The 19462-nt window shown below is 36.5% G+C and overlaps 1 protein-coding gene across 3 annotated transcripts in view; it reads left to right on the top strand.

Moving 5' to 3' along the window:
• The window catches only part of CTNNA2 (catenin alpha 2), a 455013-nt gene that overhangs the window by 390760 nt on the left and 44791 nt on the right, over positions 1 to 19462 (top strand). For all 3 annotated transcript variants that reach the window (XM_042871701.1, XM_042871702.1, XM_042871703.1), the window contains exons 10-12: positions 9606 to 9698; positions 9951 to 10107; positions 13014 to 13214. In XM_042871701.1, the coding sequence (XP_042727635.1) occupies positions 9606 to 9698; positions 9951 to 10107; positions 13014 to 13214 (451 nt within the window). The remainder of the gene's footprint in view (positions 1 to 9605; positions 9699 to 9950; positions 10108 to 13013; positions 13215 to 19462) is intronic.

Raw genomic sequence — 19462 nt, 5'->3', positions numbered from 1 at the left:
AGTAAATTGCAGCACAGTGAATTGAAGATCTGTGTGCAGTCCTGTCTAGAATTTTGATGTCAGATTTGATTTCTTGGATAGATAGTTGTTCCCATTGAATGTTTAATGCTAAAAGTTGCACAAAGAGCTCTTGATATCAAAACTCATTATTAAAAATGATTTGCTTGTGAGCTGCATTGGTATGACAAGTGCCTCTTTTTTGGATAAATCAAAGGAAAAGCCTGAAAAAACCTAAAACAGCACTTTTAAAAACATGGGAAGTAATCTTGGTTTTGTTAAATGGTTTTGAGTATTTATGAGCTAATAATGATCCTCTGTAAAGGTAATCAGCTTTCATGCATAGAACTGCAAACGTGTGAGAACAGGGATATAATGTAAGACTGAGTCAGAAATATTGTTTCTGTAACAATTTTTAATCAAATAAATGTTATGGTTGAGTTTACAACTAAGACAAGTATTTCCATGTTTATATCAGTACCAAAGCACAAATAAAATTATAAGGAAAAAAATGCGGTCTTAAATTAAGGGAAAATATAATTTGAATTCCAGCACATGGAACAATGAATAGTACTTCTTTTCTTTTTTCTTTTTAACAATATAGAACTGGTGAAATGCCTCTAATTTCTGCATACTGTTTTTCTGTGAAATGATCTGGATTTCTTAATACCACATGCTTGTATTTTAAAAATCGTGTTCATAAATATGACTTTTTCAAGAAAGAAGAAGCTGTGCTTGCAGGAAAATGGGCAACTCAGGAGATGAGTAAAGTAAATGATGTTTTGATCTCTCTCCGTGCCAGGTCATATTGGTAGGATAAATAGAAGATGAGGCATCTAATACTGACACTTAGTCAACACATTCTTGCTTTGGGCAGATGATAACATCATGCACTAATGTTGAACTATTTCTAAATGATTGTAAAGCTCTTTTATAGAATCATTGCACAAAAATTACAGGCAAAATCTTTTCTGAATGTGGCTTATAAAGTGGCTTATAAAGTAGCTTATAAAGTCTTTAATATATTATTCTAAACAAAAATATTTGTTCACCCCTATGAAGGTAATCATAATCTTTCACATGCTTTTGTTTGTGAGCATGGAACTAATCAGTTGTGATCTCTTGAAAAAGTTTGCATTTTACATCCTCTCTAGCATGATAATCTCAGATTTCTTTCATTCTAGCAACCTTTCTTCTCATGCAGTACCACCAGCTTTTCTCCAGTCCTTGTGATGGTTACAGTTGCTGTTGTTGTATTGTTATACGTATATAATTTGAAGATGTCTCTACCAGTGCTATCAATCACAAGCAGCTGTAATAGATTGTTACACAATTCTTTCTAAATATGCTCAACTTGAGATCTAAAGTTGGTTCTATCTAGCTCAAAAATTGCATTTATTTAGGGCTCACTAACTGTGATTTGTGATTATCCCCCAAGGTCTCCGACAACACACTGTGTTAATATCTTCAAAGCTTCTGTTTCTATCTTTGTCTTTTTTTATGTTCTTACTACAATCCCTTTTTTTTTTTTTTTCTCCAACAACATTCAAAATACAGCTCCCTGATAATGTAGCTAATGTTTAATTATCATAGCCTAGTCAGGCATGCATCCCTGTTCCAGGGTCATTGAATAGTTTGCCAAACTAGTGGACTGTTATTAGGAAGATGGATTACTTTGGTAACTACATGCTATTAATATTTATTAATTATAGTAGTGCCAGTGGTATGTTGTCAAAACAGCTTTATGGGATCAACTCATACACACTGCAGTCTTTTAAATCTTGTTTCCGTAGGCCACCGATTGCTCCCTTGTCCCTTGGGTATTTCAGTGTACACTGTTCGTAATTCATTATGTGTTTTAATAACAGTGGCCTTCCTAACAACTGGACAGAAAAGATATATATAATTAAGCTGAATTAAGCTGAATTTCTACCTTTTTTTTGTTGGAATGCAAACCAAGATGTTCTTTTCACATTTTTGCTTGCTTTGGGGCATAAAAGATACTGTTGATTGAGGTTTTTTGTAGTTCGGCATTACAGAAATGTTGCTGTCATTTTTTCTGTTCCTCTGTATTCCTTGTTTATTGTTTGTTCTTTTTTTTCTTTTTTTTTCTTTTTTTTTTTTTTTTTTTTTTAGTATGAATAGCAAAATGTGGAAGAATAGTTCTAAAAAAGCCTTTACCTACTGTCAAATTAAACAGAAAAGTAACCTGATCATACTAAGGTAAAGGAATATCAAGGTGGGTTATTGTCTCTGACCTCTTCGCAAGGAATTCTTGTCACAGGTTTTACCTTCACTTTCTGTGACAGGAAGAAAATACCCGTACCATTGCAATATAAAATGCATTTATACCTCTAACTCAGAAAATCAGTAAAACACACTAATTCTACCTATCCTACCAAAACTCAGCAGCTGTGTTAGCTGTGTGGTTTAGAGCAGGATATCTTCTACATGGCTGCCTGAATACATAGACCATAGAGAAGAGATTAATAATAGCTCCAACAGCTTTCTTGTAGGAGAGTGACTGCTTTTTGTCAGTGCAGAGCTTTGTTTCTCAAGTAGACCAGTTAAAGGTGTAATATGGTTTTAGCAGTATTTTTTTTTTTTAAGGCTAACTCCTGCTCTTAGTTCCTCGTGCATTGCCACAGTTGTTTGCTGGTTATAATTTTGTCAAGAGATGCACAGAGACAGTGTAAGAATATGGAAAAAGAATTCAGAAATGGCTCCAGTCTAAGGAGTAAATCTTTGAAGGACATATCCACATCCATCACCCGAAGCTGAGAACCCACTGCATTTCCTACTCTTGAGGCAGGGAGCCCAGGAGATAAGCCCTTTTCTTCTATCTCCAACTTCTACCAAGCCAGCCATGGTGTAGGTGTGTCGGTTTCCCATTATAACTGACTATCAATTAATTGTATTCCATCTGGATGACTTGGAAGCACTCTTAAGTACAAGAAAGAGGATCACGTGTAATTCCTAAGGAAGTTTGCCCCCAGAGCAAGAAGCATTTCTATTGATTTCAACTCAGGGCAATAACATCTCCAGCCACTTTTCTAAATTCCTCAAATTTTGGTTTATTTTAAGAGATAGTTGGACACAGAACCCATACCAGATGTGTGTTCTAATTGTGGGAATGTATCTTCATGTACGGTAAGTGGGAAAGCTACGAAGCTGTTCACTCCATCTAAGGATGGGACTTGATAGTTCTGGCAGTGCTCCAATATAAGTACCCAGCAGCATTGATTAAATAAATCAGTGATTCCAGAATCCTTTTTTTTCCGTTTCAAATCAGAAAATTGCTCAGAAACAATCACCTGTATTTTCTATAATCAGTTTGCTTTCCCCTGTTTTCCATGGAGAAGTTTGAGCTTACCCTGCTGAGAAATAGCTGTTGTCTGGAATATCAGTCTGAAACTACACATATACATTAGCGTCACCAATACATCTAGTGATTACCCCTCTTGTTTTAAGAGGCCTTTGAACCAACCAGAAGTGTTTATCACAGTTGGAGCTCATCAGTGCTATGTAGAAACTTAATCCATTCTAGGAAGAAACAGTTGTATGCTCAAATTCCATGTTAGAAGAGAAAAAAATAGAAAGGTCATCATGTCTAAAATCACTATTCTTGTGTTAAGATAGTCAGACATAATACAATATCCATTTCATGTATTCTTTACTGTTAGCTCTGTAATTGAACATTAACTTTATTATTTTTAACTATGAAAACAGTGAAGTAGAATATTTTTTCAAAGTGCTTCATTTTTTATCTCACCTCCATTCTGTCCTGTAGACAGTAATCATGGCATGTACCAGAACTGACTTGGAAAATGGAAGGGAAACAAGTCACTTTAATAGTATGTTACAGAAATTATCTGAAACTGGGATTTTTGCATTTTAAATTGACCTTCCAGATGGCTTAGGTATCTAATGCTCTTACATTTCTTTAAAAAGTCTTTGTCCAAGACACAATGAATTTCTTGAAGTCAGAGGTAATTTGAACTTTACCAAAAGCCTCTTAAGGCTCTTTCCATTGAATCTGATGTAGAAGTCACATGAGAATTTGTATATGTGGTAAAGCCTTATTGCTCTAACTTATATGAATGAATATACTATTGACTTTTTGAGAAGTGAAAGGAGTTTTTTGTAGGTTCAGTGTAGGTAATATGCAATAAAATATTCAACTGTTGTGCTGAAAATTACCTGTAGCTTTCCAACGTCCTTCTGCTAGCAACCTGCTTAGATATGAACAGACCACTGTAAATGTATGAGCAGTTTATATATGTTGAGGGTTTGATGTTAAAAAAAAAAAAAATGTCAGAGCACACATCAAACTCAGATCATTTGTAATTTACAAAAGAAATTCCATTTTTTCTGCTGTTCATTCAGTTAGATTTCTAATACTTGTGAATTAATATTGTAAAAATGCATCTCTTATATAAGTATGACTGTGTGGCTGAGATTCCCAAGCGAAATAGGTCCTGAGTAAGGTAACACTATACAGAATTTTTGATGCAGTACAAATTGGCAGTGAAGTCCATGAAGAGAAACAAACTGCACTCTGTGACATTGTGACTTTTGGCACATCTTTTTGTATGTATGAAAGCATCCTGTCTAGTGATGAACAGGGTTTTGCTCATAATATAATGCTTGAGTGACTACAGTCAGGATAGTTTGAAGGTCTTGGATAACTCAGCTCTAAATTCTTGTTTAGAAAATCTGAGTTGTGGCTCCAAAAATATCATTCAATATTGCTGGCTGTTTCCAGCAATACCACCAACATTAATACATGTCAAAATTTTGAAGGATTCAAAGATTAAAACAGTATCTGTATTAACTACCACACGGATGGAGAGATAATTAAAACTAATAAAGATGCTGTTGTTCAGCAAATCACCTCTTCTCAGCTGAAACCTGGTAGCTCATTATTTAGTTAACTTTAGTCCACTGTGAATAAAAGAGTTTTACTTAACTCAAACTCAGTAAGTCAGAAAATTTCAGTTTCTCAAATGTGTGGATTAGGCACATAAGTTTGCTTGTGTCTTGAACCTTATTTTAAGGAAATATAGATTGACTTTTTCTATTTTCTAATATATCCACCATTTATTTATAATAATTTGAATAGGAAAGGCATGCATTATGAAAGTTACACTTGTATGATACATTTCTAAAGAATGTACAAAATTAAGACATAGACTGTAATCTTTGCCTTAAATGATTAGTTGGTTGAGGAAGCTGAATAGAGCTTTTATCCTGTTCTTTCTAAACAACCCATGGTGTAAAAAAAAAATAAAATAATAATTAAAAGCTCATCTATATATATTATCTGCAATAAGAATCTTTTAACTTATGATTGAAGGACATTATAAATTGATAGTTATAATACTTAATTACCTATAACAATACAACAAGCTTAAGTCAAAAGTTGAAATAGAGTAGTGTAAAAACACAACTAAAGATAGCTATACCAAATTCTCATGAGTGTAAAAATAGCACGAGTTGGCATAAAATTTCCTTGATTACTTTAATAATGTAGAGTGCAATGCTATAGCAAAAGTTTTCTTGACTTGTAGTGCACGTTGCAAATCCAGCTGAAGTGCATTAATCCAAATTCTGATGGAATACATGAGGCTGTGAGAAGTAGCAGTCTACACTGCTACTTTGTGCTGCCTGTCTTCACTGGTTATTACCCATACCAGCTATAGAAAAAGTAGTGTAGGGCACTGTCTACCTATGTGGTAGTTAAACTTCCAGTTGCCATGTATCTCTGCTGTTTTAGTAAATCCAGTCCTTGATGTATACTTTCAACCAGTGTAGTAAAAATTCACATTAGAAACCTTTTCCATCACACCTGTATCTGCACTTAATGCAGGGGCTGCCTGAGGCTGAAATACAATCAAGTCCATGCAAATAATTTTTATTGGGACTGATTCTGCATATGTTTTGAATAATTTAAACATGATTAAAGATACCTAGCAAAATGCAGTGTTGCATCCTGGGCTATCAATACTAGTGACAGGGAAATAAATAGGAAGGAGCTGGTGTGCACTTTTCCACCTCCCCAGTTCTAGGATTGGTTCGGTGGCTTTGTCGATTTCAGAAAAATACAACATCACTGGAGCTGCAGGGCTTATTTTCTTGTTCATTACTTTTCAATGCTCTTGAAGGAAAGGTTTAAGGTGTTCAGTAATTGTTTTGATGGTGTAAAAGTAGCTTAGCAGACCTGAAATTTGGGACAGTAGTGTTTTTCCACACAGCAGGCTCGCTGTTGTTAAGTTCCCCCACACATTTAGAGGATGATTCATGGTTCATCAATGCTGGTGTATAAAATGTGTTCATTCATAGATGTACTTTTCAGACAGTTCACATCTGGTTACAAAGTTAAGGTTTCTTTAGGCAATCAATGAATTCCAGGAACATAGTAAACAGTACTGAATACATAAACAAATAACATTACCTGGTTACTTCCACAGCCTCTCATAAATTCTTTTCTTCAGTGATTCAGTAGCAACAGAGTACTTGAAGCATAAAGATAAAGGCTGTCAAATCAAAGTTTTGGCACATCGGCAGCTGTGATAATATACACGCTTTTTACTTTCCTTTCCAAGCTATCCACTCTGTCCAATGTTAGATCTTTGGAGTGGAATATTACATGAATTCCCAACCATGAAGTGTTTGAATTCTTCACAATACATGCTATATCTAATATGTACATGCAAAACTGCTGGTCAAACTCAGGGAAAAGGAAAAAGTAGAGGTAGAGGTGGCTTGAGAAGAATCCAGGGATGCAGTCTGGTCACGCATGGGTGGGATCAGGAAATCCAAGGCAGAGATGAAGCTAAACATGGCTGAGGATGTAAAAAAACAGAAAGAGATTGTATAGATACATGGGTTAGAAGAGAAAAAGGTAAAGGATAGTGTACCTCCTCTGATAAATGAGAAGGGAGAATCATAGAATCATAGAATGGCCTGTGTTGAAAAGGACCATAATGATTATCTAGTTTCAACCCCCTTGCTGTGTGCATGGTCTAGCACCTGATGTCAGTTAAACAGGGTAGAAGTGAGTCTAAACTTTTTGTTTGTTTGTTTGGTGCTTTTTTTTTGTTTGTTTGTTTCATGTTTTTTTAATATAAGCAGGAAAAATATTGGATTTGTTAAATTTATAGCAGGCTAAAGTATGTTGAATTACCTCATGGACTCTATGAATTCAGCATAGACCTTATCTTGCCAGGAATATTAACTGATGGTGTCATGCTTATGTACTTGATAATAAAGGCAATCACAGTAATTAAATAGCATGGTATTTTGTGATTGACTGCACCTAAGATTTGTATGGCTTCACAGATCTATATTTTAATAATACCACTGAAATGTAAGTTTTAGAAAGCAGTGTCTATTTCACACTGTTTCAAAAATAAGTTTTGAGTGTAGTCATAGTACTTCTCATTTGTAGTGCTAAATTCAATTTTATCCAGGTTGCGTCTACCTTTGTAGAATTTCCTTATCTCTTTGCTTATTAGCCTTAATCAGATCTTCCCATGGTTCAGGCCAGCATACTCCCAGCTGAATTACAAAACTAGTATTGCTTTCTGACTGATGATGATATGGGACTATACTTAAAAAAGACTTAAAATATACCACAAAAACTATTTAGATTAGGATTATACATGATACATATCAATGTGTATTTCTTTAAGTAGATAACTAATGCTCTTTTGATGAATATTTAAGGTGCCTTGGATTATATTTGTACTACTACTATTGGTAGCAAGACCCTAAACACTCCTCAGAACTCTAAATTATTTTATATAAAGAAAAAAAAAAGGTTTTCCCTAACTACCTCTGTATCCTTTCCTGGAAAAGCAGAGCACTTTACAATAGCTAAGTACTTTCTCATTAGATCCTGCTGTAAGAATAATTAACAGAGACAGGGAAGAAATAAGCTTTGCTTCCGCAGACTTTGTTCTGCAAAGTCCTTCTCCAAGAGAACTCGAAAGATCTGCTTAATCACTTGATTGTCATTTCATGACACCCAGTCTCTTTTAGTCTCATATCTTGCTGCTGTCTGATAAGTAAGATGTACAGTGCATCTAGAGCCTTAGGACAGATTTTCATCATGATAATCACAAAATGAAAGGGCAATCTCAAAAGCACTTATTTTAAATACAGGAAGCTGGCTTTTGTTGAATCTAATACCATTTTGTGGCTTTTAAGGTCTGTAATTTCTGCTCATGTTACTGCATGCTAACTATTATCCTGCTTGGCTTTTGTTTCTCATGAAGATTAAAGTGATCTGTTGTGCGCAAAGAAGGGAGTGTAGAGAAAGGGTAAATTAATTGGAAGTTGTCAGCTTCAGAGAACATTTTTGACATGAACACTATAAGGCGGTTAACAAACAGACTAACTCATTTTTCTCATCATGAAATGAAAATAAAAATCACAACATTATGATAAAATCTTGACTAGGAAATGCCTGTAAGACTTCGAAGCCTTAGGTTCTTTTCCTCCCTCGGCTTTGGCACTGTGATATATGCAAACCACGTTCTACATAACTGTGAAGTGAAATAGGTTCTATGAAGAACAGATGGACCAGGGCTAATGTTGCAGTGTGCATTGGAGACGAGAATAGATTAATACCACAAGGGGAAGCTGGAGGAAAATTGGAAAGATGGGGGTATTTGAACTAATTCATGAATCATTTCCAACTGATAGTTATGCCTTCAGGCACAGTGAATAATATCAAGGAAGCATATTTAAAATTTTATAAGTTTATCTTAATGCGGATTAGAATTAAGAGCCATACTTTCAGATGATTAAAAGAAAAATCATGTATTCCCCTGCCCAGAATATACCTTTGTGATTTAAATATTGCTGATGAGCACAATTATGTGCCTTGTGGCATGAATTGCTCTTTTGAAAACACATGGTAGCTTCATGGACTTGGCACGCAGCTTTTGAGGATGTATTTATTTATTTTTTTTACACAGAGCACTGTAGGAGTCACAAGAACATGTTCTACAGCTTGTATCCAAACCACAGTTATGCAGATCTGTGCTGCTTGGAGGCATGTGCTGATTTCTAGATCTCATTTGTGATTAACCTGAGAATTCAGGTAATTTTGACGTGCTTAGGATTATCAGGATCTGAAATAATTAAGGTACTCAAAAAAAATATGGATTTTCTGAGTATCAGTGTCAAAATTTTGTTTATGGGTGGCAAAGCATATCATGTTTTAGGATTCTTCATCTTTACAAAACTCAGTAGTGTATGGATGAACCTGTAAAGAAAAGCAAGTACACAGATAATTGTTTGGATGCTCTACATTCTCCATTTGACATCTTGGGAGATTATTCTCAATCTATACAGGAGAGTGCAAAATGACAGCAGGGTAAGACTTTGGGAAATAACTAACAAAGAAGATGGCTAGTTCAGTTTGTCTTTTGTTTTTAGTTAGGAAATAATCTACATAAGTTTATCTTCATCAGCAAAGAAGATCCTGGATCATGCCCCTTTTCCCCTTTTGTTTGATTCTTTCATTCTAGGCAAGGCCCAATAGGAGAAAAAGGCATGAGTCACTTGCCTAAAACTCGATTCTGCTGATTTCTTTATAGGTTGCAAATCTGGCCTGTTCTATCTCAAATAATGAAGAAGGTGTGAAGCTAGTGCGTATGGCAGCAACACAGATTGATAGTCTGTGCCCACAGGTAAGCATTAGTTGTGCTGGAAAGTAACTGAGAACTCTTTCAGCATTAGAGAGCATCTGACAGGACAGACACTGGTTGAAGATTTTAGCCTTGCCTTTGTCATTAAACTGTCTTCTGTGTCTGTTGCACAAAATAAAAATACATTCATATCTTGGGTATTGAATGGGGTGTAATGCTTTATTTTTAATAGTCTTTGTTCATTAGATTGTGAAAATTGTTGCCACTCCTTGTAAAACTGGTTTTGAATAACAGGTAATAAATGCTGCGCTGACGTTGGCTGCCAGACCTCAGAGCAAAGTAGCACAGGACAACATGGATGTCTTTAAGGATCAGTGGGAGAAACAAGTGCGAGTTCTCACTGAAGCAGTTGATGACATCACTTCAGTGGATGATTTCCTCTCTGTTTCAGGTACTGGGATTACTAAATCAAAGCAATGGGCCACAGCTGAAAAAAGCTATAATTATTAAAGCATCTTTCTTACTGGAAATCATCTGTTCTCAGTGGGAGCATCCAAGCCATGCCAATTAATCCCTGGTAACAGTGGTTGTTCTTTTGTCTTCCAGAAAATAGCATCCTATATGTGCTTCTATTTCTAAAGAGAAATTTTGTTTTACTCAGGCATATACGGTATATGAGTCACATTTAGATACACTGTTAGGACATGACCAGTATATGCATTTCCAGAGAGATGGAATGTGCATCTGGGTCTCATTTATTGGTGTAACAATGCATCCAAACAGAAAGAATTAAATAGTAGCAGAAATAGCATTTTTTTTTTTTTCACCTCTAAGCTCTCTAGAAAGGACTATAATACAAAGCAAAACCTTACGTAGAAAAGAAACTGACAAGGGAGGAACACTGAGTCATTGTCTTTTCTCCATTCTCCTTGAACAATGATGCAACTTGTAGCAACTTTTTTATGATAGTCATATGCAATTTATACTAAAATTATATAGTATATATGCAATATATATTATAATTGCCTGAATTATGATTAATAATGATTATTGGTGCAGAAAAATCATTTTTCTATTACAGTTAGAGGTGAATTTAGTTTTTGTGAATAAGGGTGAACAGGCTGCCAAGGCTAGCTTGTAGAAAGCTAATCTCACAGAATAGCCAAGCTTCAGAAGATAGCTTAGCCTTGATTTTCTTTTCTTCTATATCCTTTCCTTGACATTTCCTGGTAAAAGTTAACTATCTTTAGACCTTTATTTTATTTTTCATTTTTTTCACTTTGCTCTTCAAATTTTTTTTTGGTGTGGTATCCCGCTATAATCAGTAACAAGGAAGTGGTTTGGTGAACTGCAAGCATAATTACACTATTCAGCGCCACTGCTAGAGTGTTTACTGTAAGCCATGACAAAAACAAAAAACAAAAACAAAAAAAAAACAATTCTCAGAATACAAGGGTACTTCAGAACTGTGGGGGTTTATCTGAGAATGCAAACACTTTTCAGCAGAAATAGTTCTGCAAGGAGAGGGCAGAACATGATGTCAAGTTCAGACCCAGCCCACAAGCTGAATGTTGGGAAATATGCACTAAATGGCCATTTTGTTATTTGTTTAGGGACGGTTGCTCATTCCAAACACTTGTATCCATAAAATCAGAGGTTATTTAATCAGATGACATTTTTCTTTTTTCTCAAATCACATTTTATCATAACATAATATTGAGAAGCTTTGATGTGGAATAATTGGCTTTATTTCCAAACTTCTCAAGGCAACTGAAAAGTTAGTATAAGTATTGTTTTCAGATTTCTTTCTAATACTGCTCAAAGACATATCCATCATATAAAAATAAGTAAACATCTAATGCATCCAGAAAGCCTGTCACTACTAGCTCTAAGCTTGGAAGCCTCGGATTACACAGAGCAGCTTTCTTTTCAGCTGTTAAACCAGTGAAGCATCAAAAATGGCCTGGTGTCTGATTAAACGTATCTCATAAAATGACACTTCCTCCTCTTCATATTGAGTGTCACAACTGATGGCATGTTTTATTAATACAGTGCCTACAAAGGAAGGCACATCCTAATTTTAATCAGTTACTTTGTATTCCAACCAGAGTACCTGCTGCTGCTCAGGAAGGACTTCTTGTGGGGTAAAATTTGACCATGGCAGAGTAAAGAAAATGGTTTGGAGGAAATAATGAGGAAATATTTTAGCAAGGCAGTGTTTTTAAAATGTGGACAGAGAGTTTTGACTTTCAAATGGCTCTGAGTGACAGCATAGCAACCTTACAGTTTTCATTCTGCATTTAACATTCAGCATCATGAACCATTTCATGAACTCTCCACTTGTCCAACATTGGGTTTCTAACAGTGTCACTCCATTTTTGTGGCAAAGGAGAATTAACAAAAAGCTGCTGATGAACTGATTGGCTTAGTTTTACTTATTTTGTACAGTTGTTTTTTTTTTTAGCTTACTTGTGGCTGTGACGGAGAAGTAAATTGCTGTTTAGAGTTGATGAGTTTCTCAGAGCAAGTAAGCTCAAGAAAGAAATTCCATAATGATTTTATTATTGAAATGATTTTTATCTGTACTGGCTGGACGAAAATGATGTCCAAGCTAGTCAAAGTCTGCTTTATCCTTTCACGTTATCTGTATGAGAGGGTACTACATAAACTATGATGCTGCAACACGTGAGAGTGAATGGCTCAATTCTGTGCCAAGAAAAATTAATGGAACTCCCGGGATTTCCATAAGCCTACTTGATATTCCATCATCTGAGCAGACTCACTGTAGTTGACTGTTACTTCAGAATATGCTGTCATATATGATTATACTGTGTGTCATGAAATATTCACATCTTAATACTTTGTGCAGATGGAATGGAGGGAGCAAGGGAGATGAACCGCTCATGCACAGACTCCCTGCTATTAGCAAAGACCATTTGCTGTTATCTTTTCAAAATGGTTCATTTTCTTTTCTAACTTACTTAGGCACAAATGAAATATACATATTAAACGTTTATAGAAATGGGTAAATTAATCTTCAGGAAATTGCCCAACTGTTTATTAGAGTATCTGCATAATATCTGTCCATGTTCTTTTTTGCAATGAATTTTATTATGTTATTCTTATCATAGAACTTTATGTGATACTTAAAATTAGTGTCACTGTTTTTCAAACAACTGCAGATTTGCACTCTCAGCATAGGTGAGAAAACTATATTTTAAAGATAAAGATTGCATAAGATAAATAACAATTTTTAATGTATTTATGTTTCTCTTTTACCAAAATCAGTAAGCTTTGCTATGATGGAGAGTAAAATGAAATGAGCCTTATATCTGTGCATTTCTCCCTACTTTCCAGAAAATCATATTCTGGAAGATGTGAATAAATGTGTGATTGCACTCCAGGAGGGAGATGTTGATACCCTGGATAGAACTGCTGGGGCCATCCGAGGCCGTGCAGCCAGAGTCATTCACATCATCAATGCAGAGATGGAAAACTATGAAACTGGAGTTTATACCGAGAAGGTACTGGAAGCAACCAAACTGCTTTCTGAAACAGGTAAGCTTGTGTGAAATATCGCTCAATATTAACTCAATTAAAAATCTCCAGTTAGTTTTACCAAGTCTACAACTTAGACGGGAATCAATGAATGGAAACAAAATCTAAGCAGTCAAATTAATGACAATATATGCTTTTTGGTTTTCTACTCAGTGCTACTGCAAAAGTCACATTGATGAGAGCTGTGTAAGAGAAGAGATTCACTGATCCATCAAAGACTGTATACTTCATCAGAGTTGCAATGTATTTGAATAAATAGCACATGGTTTGTTTTCCAAGATCTCAAGCTGTTGGTTATGTATTTTGTGTCCCTATCAAATGGTAGTGAGGCACTGGAACAGGTAGCCCAGTGATGTGGTTGATACCCCATCCCTGGACACTTTGAAGGTGAGGCTGGATCAGGCCCTGGGCAGTCTAATCTAGCTGTGCTGTCCCTTTTCATTGCAGGGGAGTTGGACTAGATGGCCCTCACAGGTCCCTTCCAACTCTAAGGATTCTATGATTCTATGATAAAATCATTACAGACATTATTCTGTGGTCTGTGCAGGTGAACGTTGGTGACTTAAGTGATTCTAATCAAAACAAATTTTCATTGAAGATTCATTCGAGCAACTGAAAGTATATTATCTGAAAAAAAGTATGTATTATCTGAGAGACTGTGAAGTATGCTAGATTGAATGGAAAGGAAAAAAAAAAAGTGGATTGTTTTTAACTTGGTTTTGCCTTCGCTGACAAAGAGCATGATTCATCTGACTAACTGTATGCAACTACACTTTAGGCTCTTTTTTACTCAGTATTACCTGTTGCTGTATGTACACATGAATTGTTCAGTCTGGGCAGTAGTATCAAACACTCTCAGAGATCTGCATTTCATCAGATGCATCATACTTTAAATTGCATTTAGTTTACAGAGTAGATCTCCACTCATGGTACAAACAACCAGGTATTATGTAGATGCACACAAGGGTAGATATTTGAAAATCATAGAGTCACAGAATAGCTTGGGTTAGAAGGGACTTTAAAGCCCATCCAGTTCCAGTCCCAGTGCTGTGGGCTGCTTTCCCCCTACAAGCTCAGGCTGCCCAGGGCTTCATCCAACTCAGCCTTGAACACCCCAGGAATGGGGAATCCAGAGCTCTCTGGGCAGCAGTGCGGGGCATCACCGCCCTCTGAGTGAAAAATTTCTTCTTAACATCTAGTAATAATAAATAAACAAATAAGATAATAAGCTAGATCTTTTCAGATTTAATGAGATAATGTTTATCGTCTAATGTTATATAAAAATTTTACTACTAATTTTTCAAAGGAGTACTTGTCAATTATAAAGCACAATTAAATAAACAAGTAATGGGCACAGTGAATGCTTACATTCTTTACCTAATGTACTTTTTGATATAATCTGATTTATAACTAAGTGCTATAGGCCGTGGACTAAGTGCTTCTTGACAACATCAATTTATTAATGCTGGACTCAGTGCTTAAAACTGATCCCCTGTTCCTCAAAGTCAAACGTAATTACTTATTTTGTACTAAGTAAAATTTAAAAAAACTTATGAGTAATAAACTAGGAAGAGAGAAAAGCCACATTACACTACACACTGCAACACAATTTCTTGTCTGTGGCTTTTTAAGCCACTTACAAAGTGGTTGGATATTATTTCTCGATGGCTGATGATTAACAAAACAGTAAGCATTATTGGCTCATTTTGTAACCCTAGAGTAAAACATTGGTATTTAGATGACACTGCTCCATTCTGTGCCCTGCTAATTTATGCTGTGTTTTCTACCCTAGAACTGGTCTCTATCTACATATGTATCTGTATAGCTATGCATATAGATATGCATCTATCTATGAATATGTTCTTCTATATTCCTTATAGTCTTCAGCTTGAGATCTAGTACAGAATAAATCAACGATGAGTCATTTAGTCAGGCTCCGCCCATAGACATATATCAAAATCTGTGAGCAACACAACTCTAACCATCTCATCTTTTTCATTTTTGTTTATTTTTACTTGAACTTTTGTTTCTAAATGAAATACTTTTGAAAGCTGGAGAAAATTTAGTTGAATTACAATAGAAGGGAAATAAGCAGAGTACACTTCTTTTATAACTATTATTTACCTTTAACTGTCAGCTCAGAAAAGGAAATCTTCTCTTAACATGTAAGCCTCCTTCTCTCAGGATTTCATGGGGTTCTGTGAGTGTGGGATTTGATCAGTAATATAGACACAATATTTTGGAAAGAGAAACACTAATGCACGTGCTAACTTATACTGGAGGAAGAAAGATAATCTTTGCTGTAAGTGATATTGATAGTTTTTGAGAAAATGCAATCATGCAAGCCTTACTTTAATAACTTTTCACCTTAAAGTTTTATTTGTTTGTTGTTTTAATTTACAGCCTAAATCTCCTTTTAAATGTATAGTTATTTCTTTCCACTGTTTCTGTGCTTTCTCAGTTGTGCTTGACTAACCCACTGACTTAACAGCCAAGTACTCGTTTGAGGCTAGATTATTGTCTGAGAGTGGTATTACATCAGGATGTATTGGCTAATGTCTCTTTTTAATTGGGTACTTTTATTTTCCTTTAAAAACAAACTAAAAGCTTGACTCTCATTTGCTGAGATTCTTATAAATCTAAGATGAAAACTATAAAACCACTGAATCTATGGGTCTTACTCAGAACAAAGACAAAACACAGATTTCAGTGGATGTTAAGTGTGCACTGGAGTACACTAAAGCTTCAGGGCTTAATTTTCATTTGTGTCCTTGTTTTTTTGGGACAGTTGAGAAAATAATGTATTCCTACATCTTTAACTTGATTTCCTACAGAAAAAGGACCAGTGGCTTCCTTGTCAGGCCATGGCTGGGGGTCAGGATTAGGAGCAGTGGGCAGAACCAGGGCCAAAAACAGCCCAAAGATTGGCAAACAGGGATTTCTGTAGGGTCCTGTTGAATTTCTCCTTGTTGTTTACCACTGGCATTTGCTTAGCGTTTTTAGAGAAAACAGAAATGCAATTTAAAAAGTCAGAAAAATACATAACATATAATTCATATTTCATTCATATTCATAATTCATAACATATAATAAATGGGTGACTCCCATTTATAAGGTGACTCCCATTTATAAGAAAGGTCGTAAGGAGGATCCGGGGAACTACAGGCCTGTCAGCCTGACCTCGGTGCCAGGGAAGGTTATGGAGCAGATCGTCTTGAGGGAGATCATGCGGCATGTGCAGGGTGACCGGGGGATCAGGCCTAGCCAGCATGGGTTCATGAAGGGCAGGTCCTGTTTGACCAACCTGATCTCCTTCTATGATCTAGTGACCCATCTGGTGGATGAAGGAAAGGCTGTTGATGTGGTCTACCTAGACTTCAGCAAAGCCTTTGACACTGTCTCCCACAGCATTCTCCTGCAGAAGCTGGCAGCCAGAGGCTTGGATGGGTACACTCTTGGCTGGGTAAGGAGCTGGCTGGAGGGCCGGGCACAGAGAGTGGTGGTGAATGGAGTTAAATCCAGCTGGCGACCGGTCGTGAGTGGTGTTCCGCAGGGGTCGGTGCTGGGGCCTGTCCTCTTCAATATCTTTATTGATGACCTGGATGAGGGCATCGAGTGCACCCTCAGTAAATTCGCAGATGACACCAAATTGGCTGGAAGTGTGGATCTGCCTGGGGGTAGCGAGGCCCTACAGAGGGATCTGGACAGGCTGGAGAGCTGGGCTGGAGCCAATGGGATGAGTTTCAACAAGGCCAAATGCCGGGTCCTACACTTCGGCCACAACAACCCCAGGCGACGCTACAGGCTTGGGGCGGTGTGGCTGGAGGACTGCGTAGAGGAAATGGACCTGGGGGTATTGATTGATGCTCGGCTGAACATGAGCCGACAGTGTGCCCAGGTGGCCAAGAAGGCCAATGGCATCCTGGCTTGCATCAGAAACAGTGTTGCAAGCAGGAGCAGAGAGGTGATTGTTCCCCTATATTCAGCACTCGTGAGGCCGCACCTCGAGTACTGTGTCCAGTTTTGGGCCCCTCACTGCAAGAAAGATATTGAGGCCCTGGAACGTGTTCAAAGAAGGGCAACAAAGCTGGTGAGGGGTCTGGAACACAGGCCATATGAGGAGAGGCTGAAGGAGCTGGGAATGTTCAGCCTGGAGAAGAGGAGGCTCAGGGGAGACCTTATTGCTCTCTATAACTTCCTGAAGGGAGGTTGTAGTGAGCTGGGGGTCGGCCTCTTCTCTCGTGTCATTAGTGATAGGACCAGGGGGAATGGTTTCAAGCTACGGCAGAGGAGATTCAGGCTGGACATGAGGAAGTATTACTTTTCAGAAAGGGTGGTCAGGCACTGGAATGGACTGCCCAGGGAGGTGGTGGAATCACCGACCCTGGGGGTGTTCAAGGAAAGGCTGGATGTTGTGTTGAGGGACATGGTTTAGTAGGAGCTATTGGGAATAGGTGAACGGTTGGACTGGGTGATCTTTTAGGTCTTTTCCAACCTTAGTGATTCTATGATTCTATGATTCCGCTATATATGGTAAAAGAAAGAAGGAAGGACAGAAGGATGGGGAAAAAAGAGAGAGGAGAAGGAGGTGAGAAACAAGGAAAAGGGCAACATGCAGGGCAAGGGAATAAGAGAAGGCAGAATGCAATTTCTGTATGAATCTTGAGATCTTTCATAACGCTGAGCACCTCAGAAACCTGCTGAAAAGGGCCCATTGCCTCTAATAAGGAGGTGTTCGCAATCTACTCAGCAATTTCTTGAGAAGCTGTAGCAGCTAAAGGGAAAAAGCATTAGTTTCCAAACAAACAGTACCAGAACTGGCTGGAAAGGGCTGTGGTTGTTTCAGTTTGCACTGCGATATCTGGAAAACAAGTGGGAATAACCAGTACTCTAATTCTTTGGTTTACATGGTCCTGCAAAAGAAACTGGAAAATTTGGAATCATCTACTGTATGATTCAGATCAGAAACTGGAGTTTCAGCTTTTAGCATGTTTTAGAAATACCCTAATAACCCGATAACTGGTTTGCTTTTGTTTTTTGTTTTGTTTTCCTGTTAGCTTTTCTTTTTAAGTATGTCTCTCTCTCTGACTTCTATTTTGACTCAAATTCTATATTTTGTCATTATTTGAATGGACTAAGGTTCAAAACAAGCACTCCTGGCAATTCGGCAAAAAGACTGGGAGTTTTATCAGTGACAGTAAGACAAACTTTGAAGATATTTATCACTAGGCAAAAGCAGCTAAATGATGTTATCAAAGCTAATAGTAAAATGTTGTAGAGATGGATTTTTCAGCAATGATATGAAATGAAAAAAATGCAGAAGCAAGAAGATAAATTTAAGCATATCAGTAATCAAAAAGGCATACTGACTCTGAGGGAGAGCTAAAAATTCTAAAATGGAAACTGTTTTAAAAATGAATGATGTTAAATTCATGTTTTATGTGAGCTCCAGGTGGTTATAGTACAACTTATGGATACTGTCATCCTCACAATGAGACCCTATATCCAAGGACGTTTATGAAATTATGGCTTTTATTCTGCAAAGCATTGCCACACTTTAGAGTTTTGCTAAACTGAAGTGCAGAGATGAAGGTATCACCAACAAAAAGATTTTAATACGTTATTTAGGAAAAAAAATCACTTTATACCAAAGAGCCAGTGAAGATTCAAAATTACATTCATATTTCAAGGAAATGCTTGGTTTGATTTAAAGAATTTTTAGCTAGAATACAATGAGAAAATATGCAAAATATATTATAAAATAATTACGTGAGACATGTAAGAGATGATTAGATCACAGCAGTGTAATACATTCAATACTGTTTCTTTTTCTGTCCATTTTCACAGCTTTAAAGTGGAATATATACTGAAGGAGAATATAATGTAATTGATTCACATTTTTCAAAGTTTTTTTTTTATTTTTATAAAATCCTTCGCACATAGGTGATTGGAAAATGAGAAAACAGAGTGAATTTTAAAGTCTTTAATGGATTAAGAAAAAGAAGAGAAGTATAAATGACCATTTCTCACCATCTTTAAAAAAAAAAAAAAAAAAAGCATCCTGTATTTGTCTGAGAACAGTTTAGCTTCAGAGAACAACTTCTGGTCTTATGGTGATTGATTCCCTTAGATTTAAAACCCTGAATATAAAAAATTGAGAATTTCTCAACTTGTCTCTTTAAACTGAAACCTCCAAGAGGTAGCTATAATGATGCTGTTAAAATAAAATTTTATATATATATATATAT

The sequence above is a fragment of the Lagopus leucura genome, unplaced genomic scaffold, assembly GCF_019238085.1.
Source record: "Lagopus leucura isolate 7727_CA_CO unplaced genomic scaffold, USGS_WTPT01 Super-Scaffold_100004, whole genome shotgun sequence".
In the NCBI taxonomy this organism is placed as follows: Eukaryota; Metazoa; Chordata; class Aves; order Galliformes; family Phasianidae; genus Lagopus; species Lagopus leucura.
Note: the sequence above shows the minus strand (reverse complement) of the source record. Positions and strands in the feature narration are given on the sequence as shown.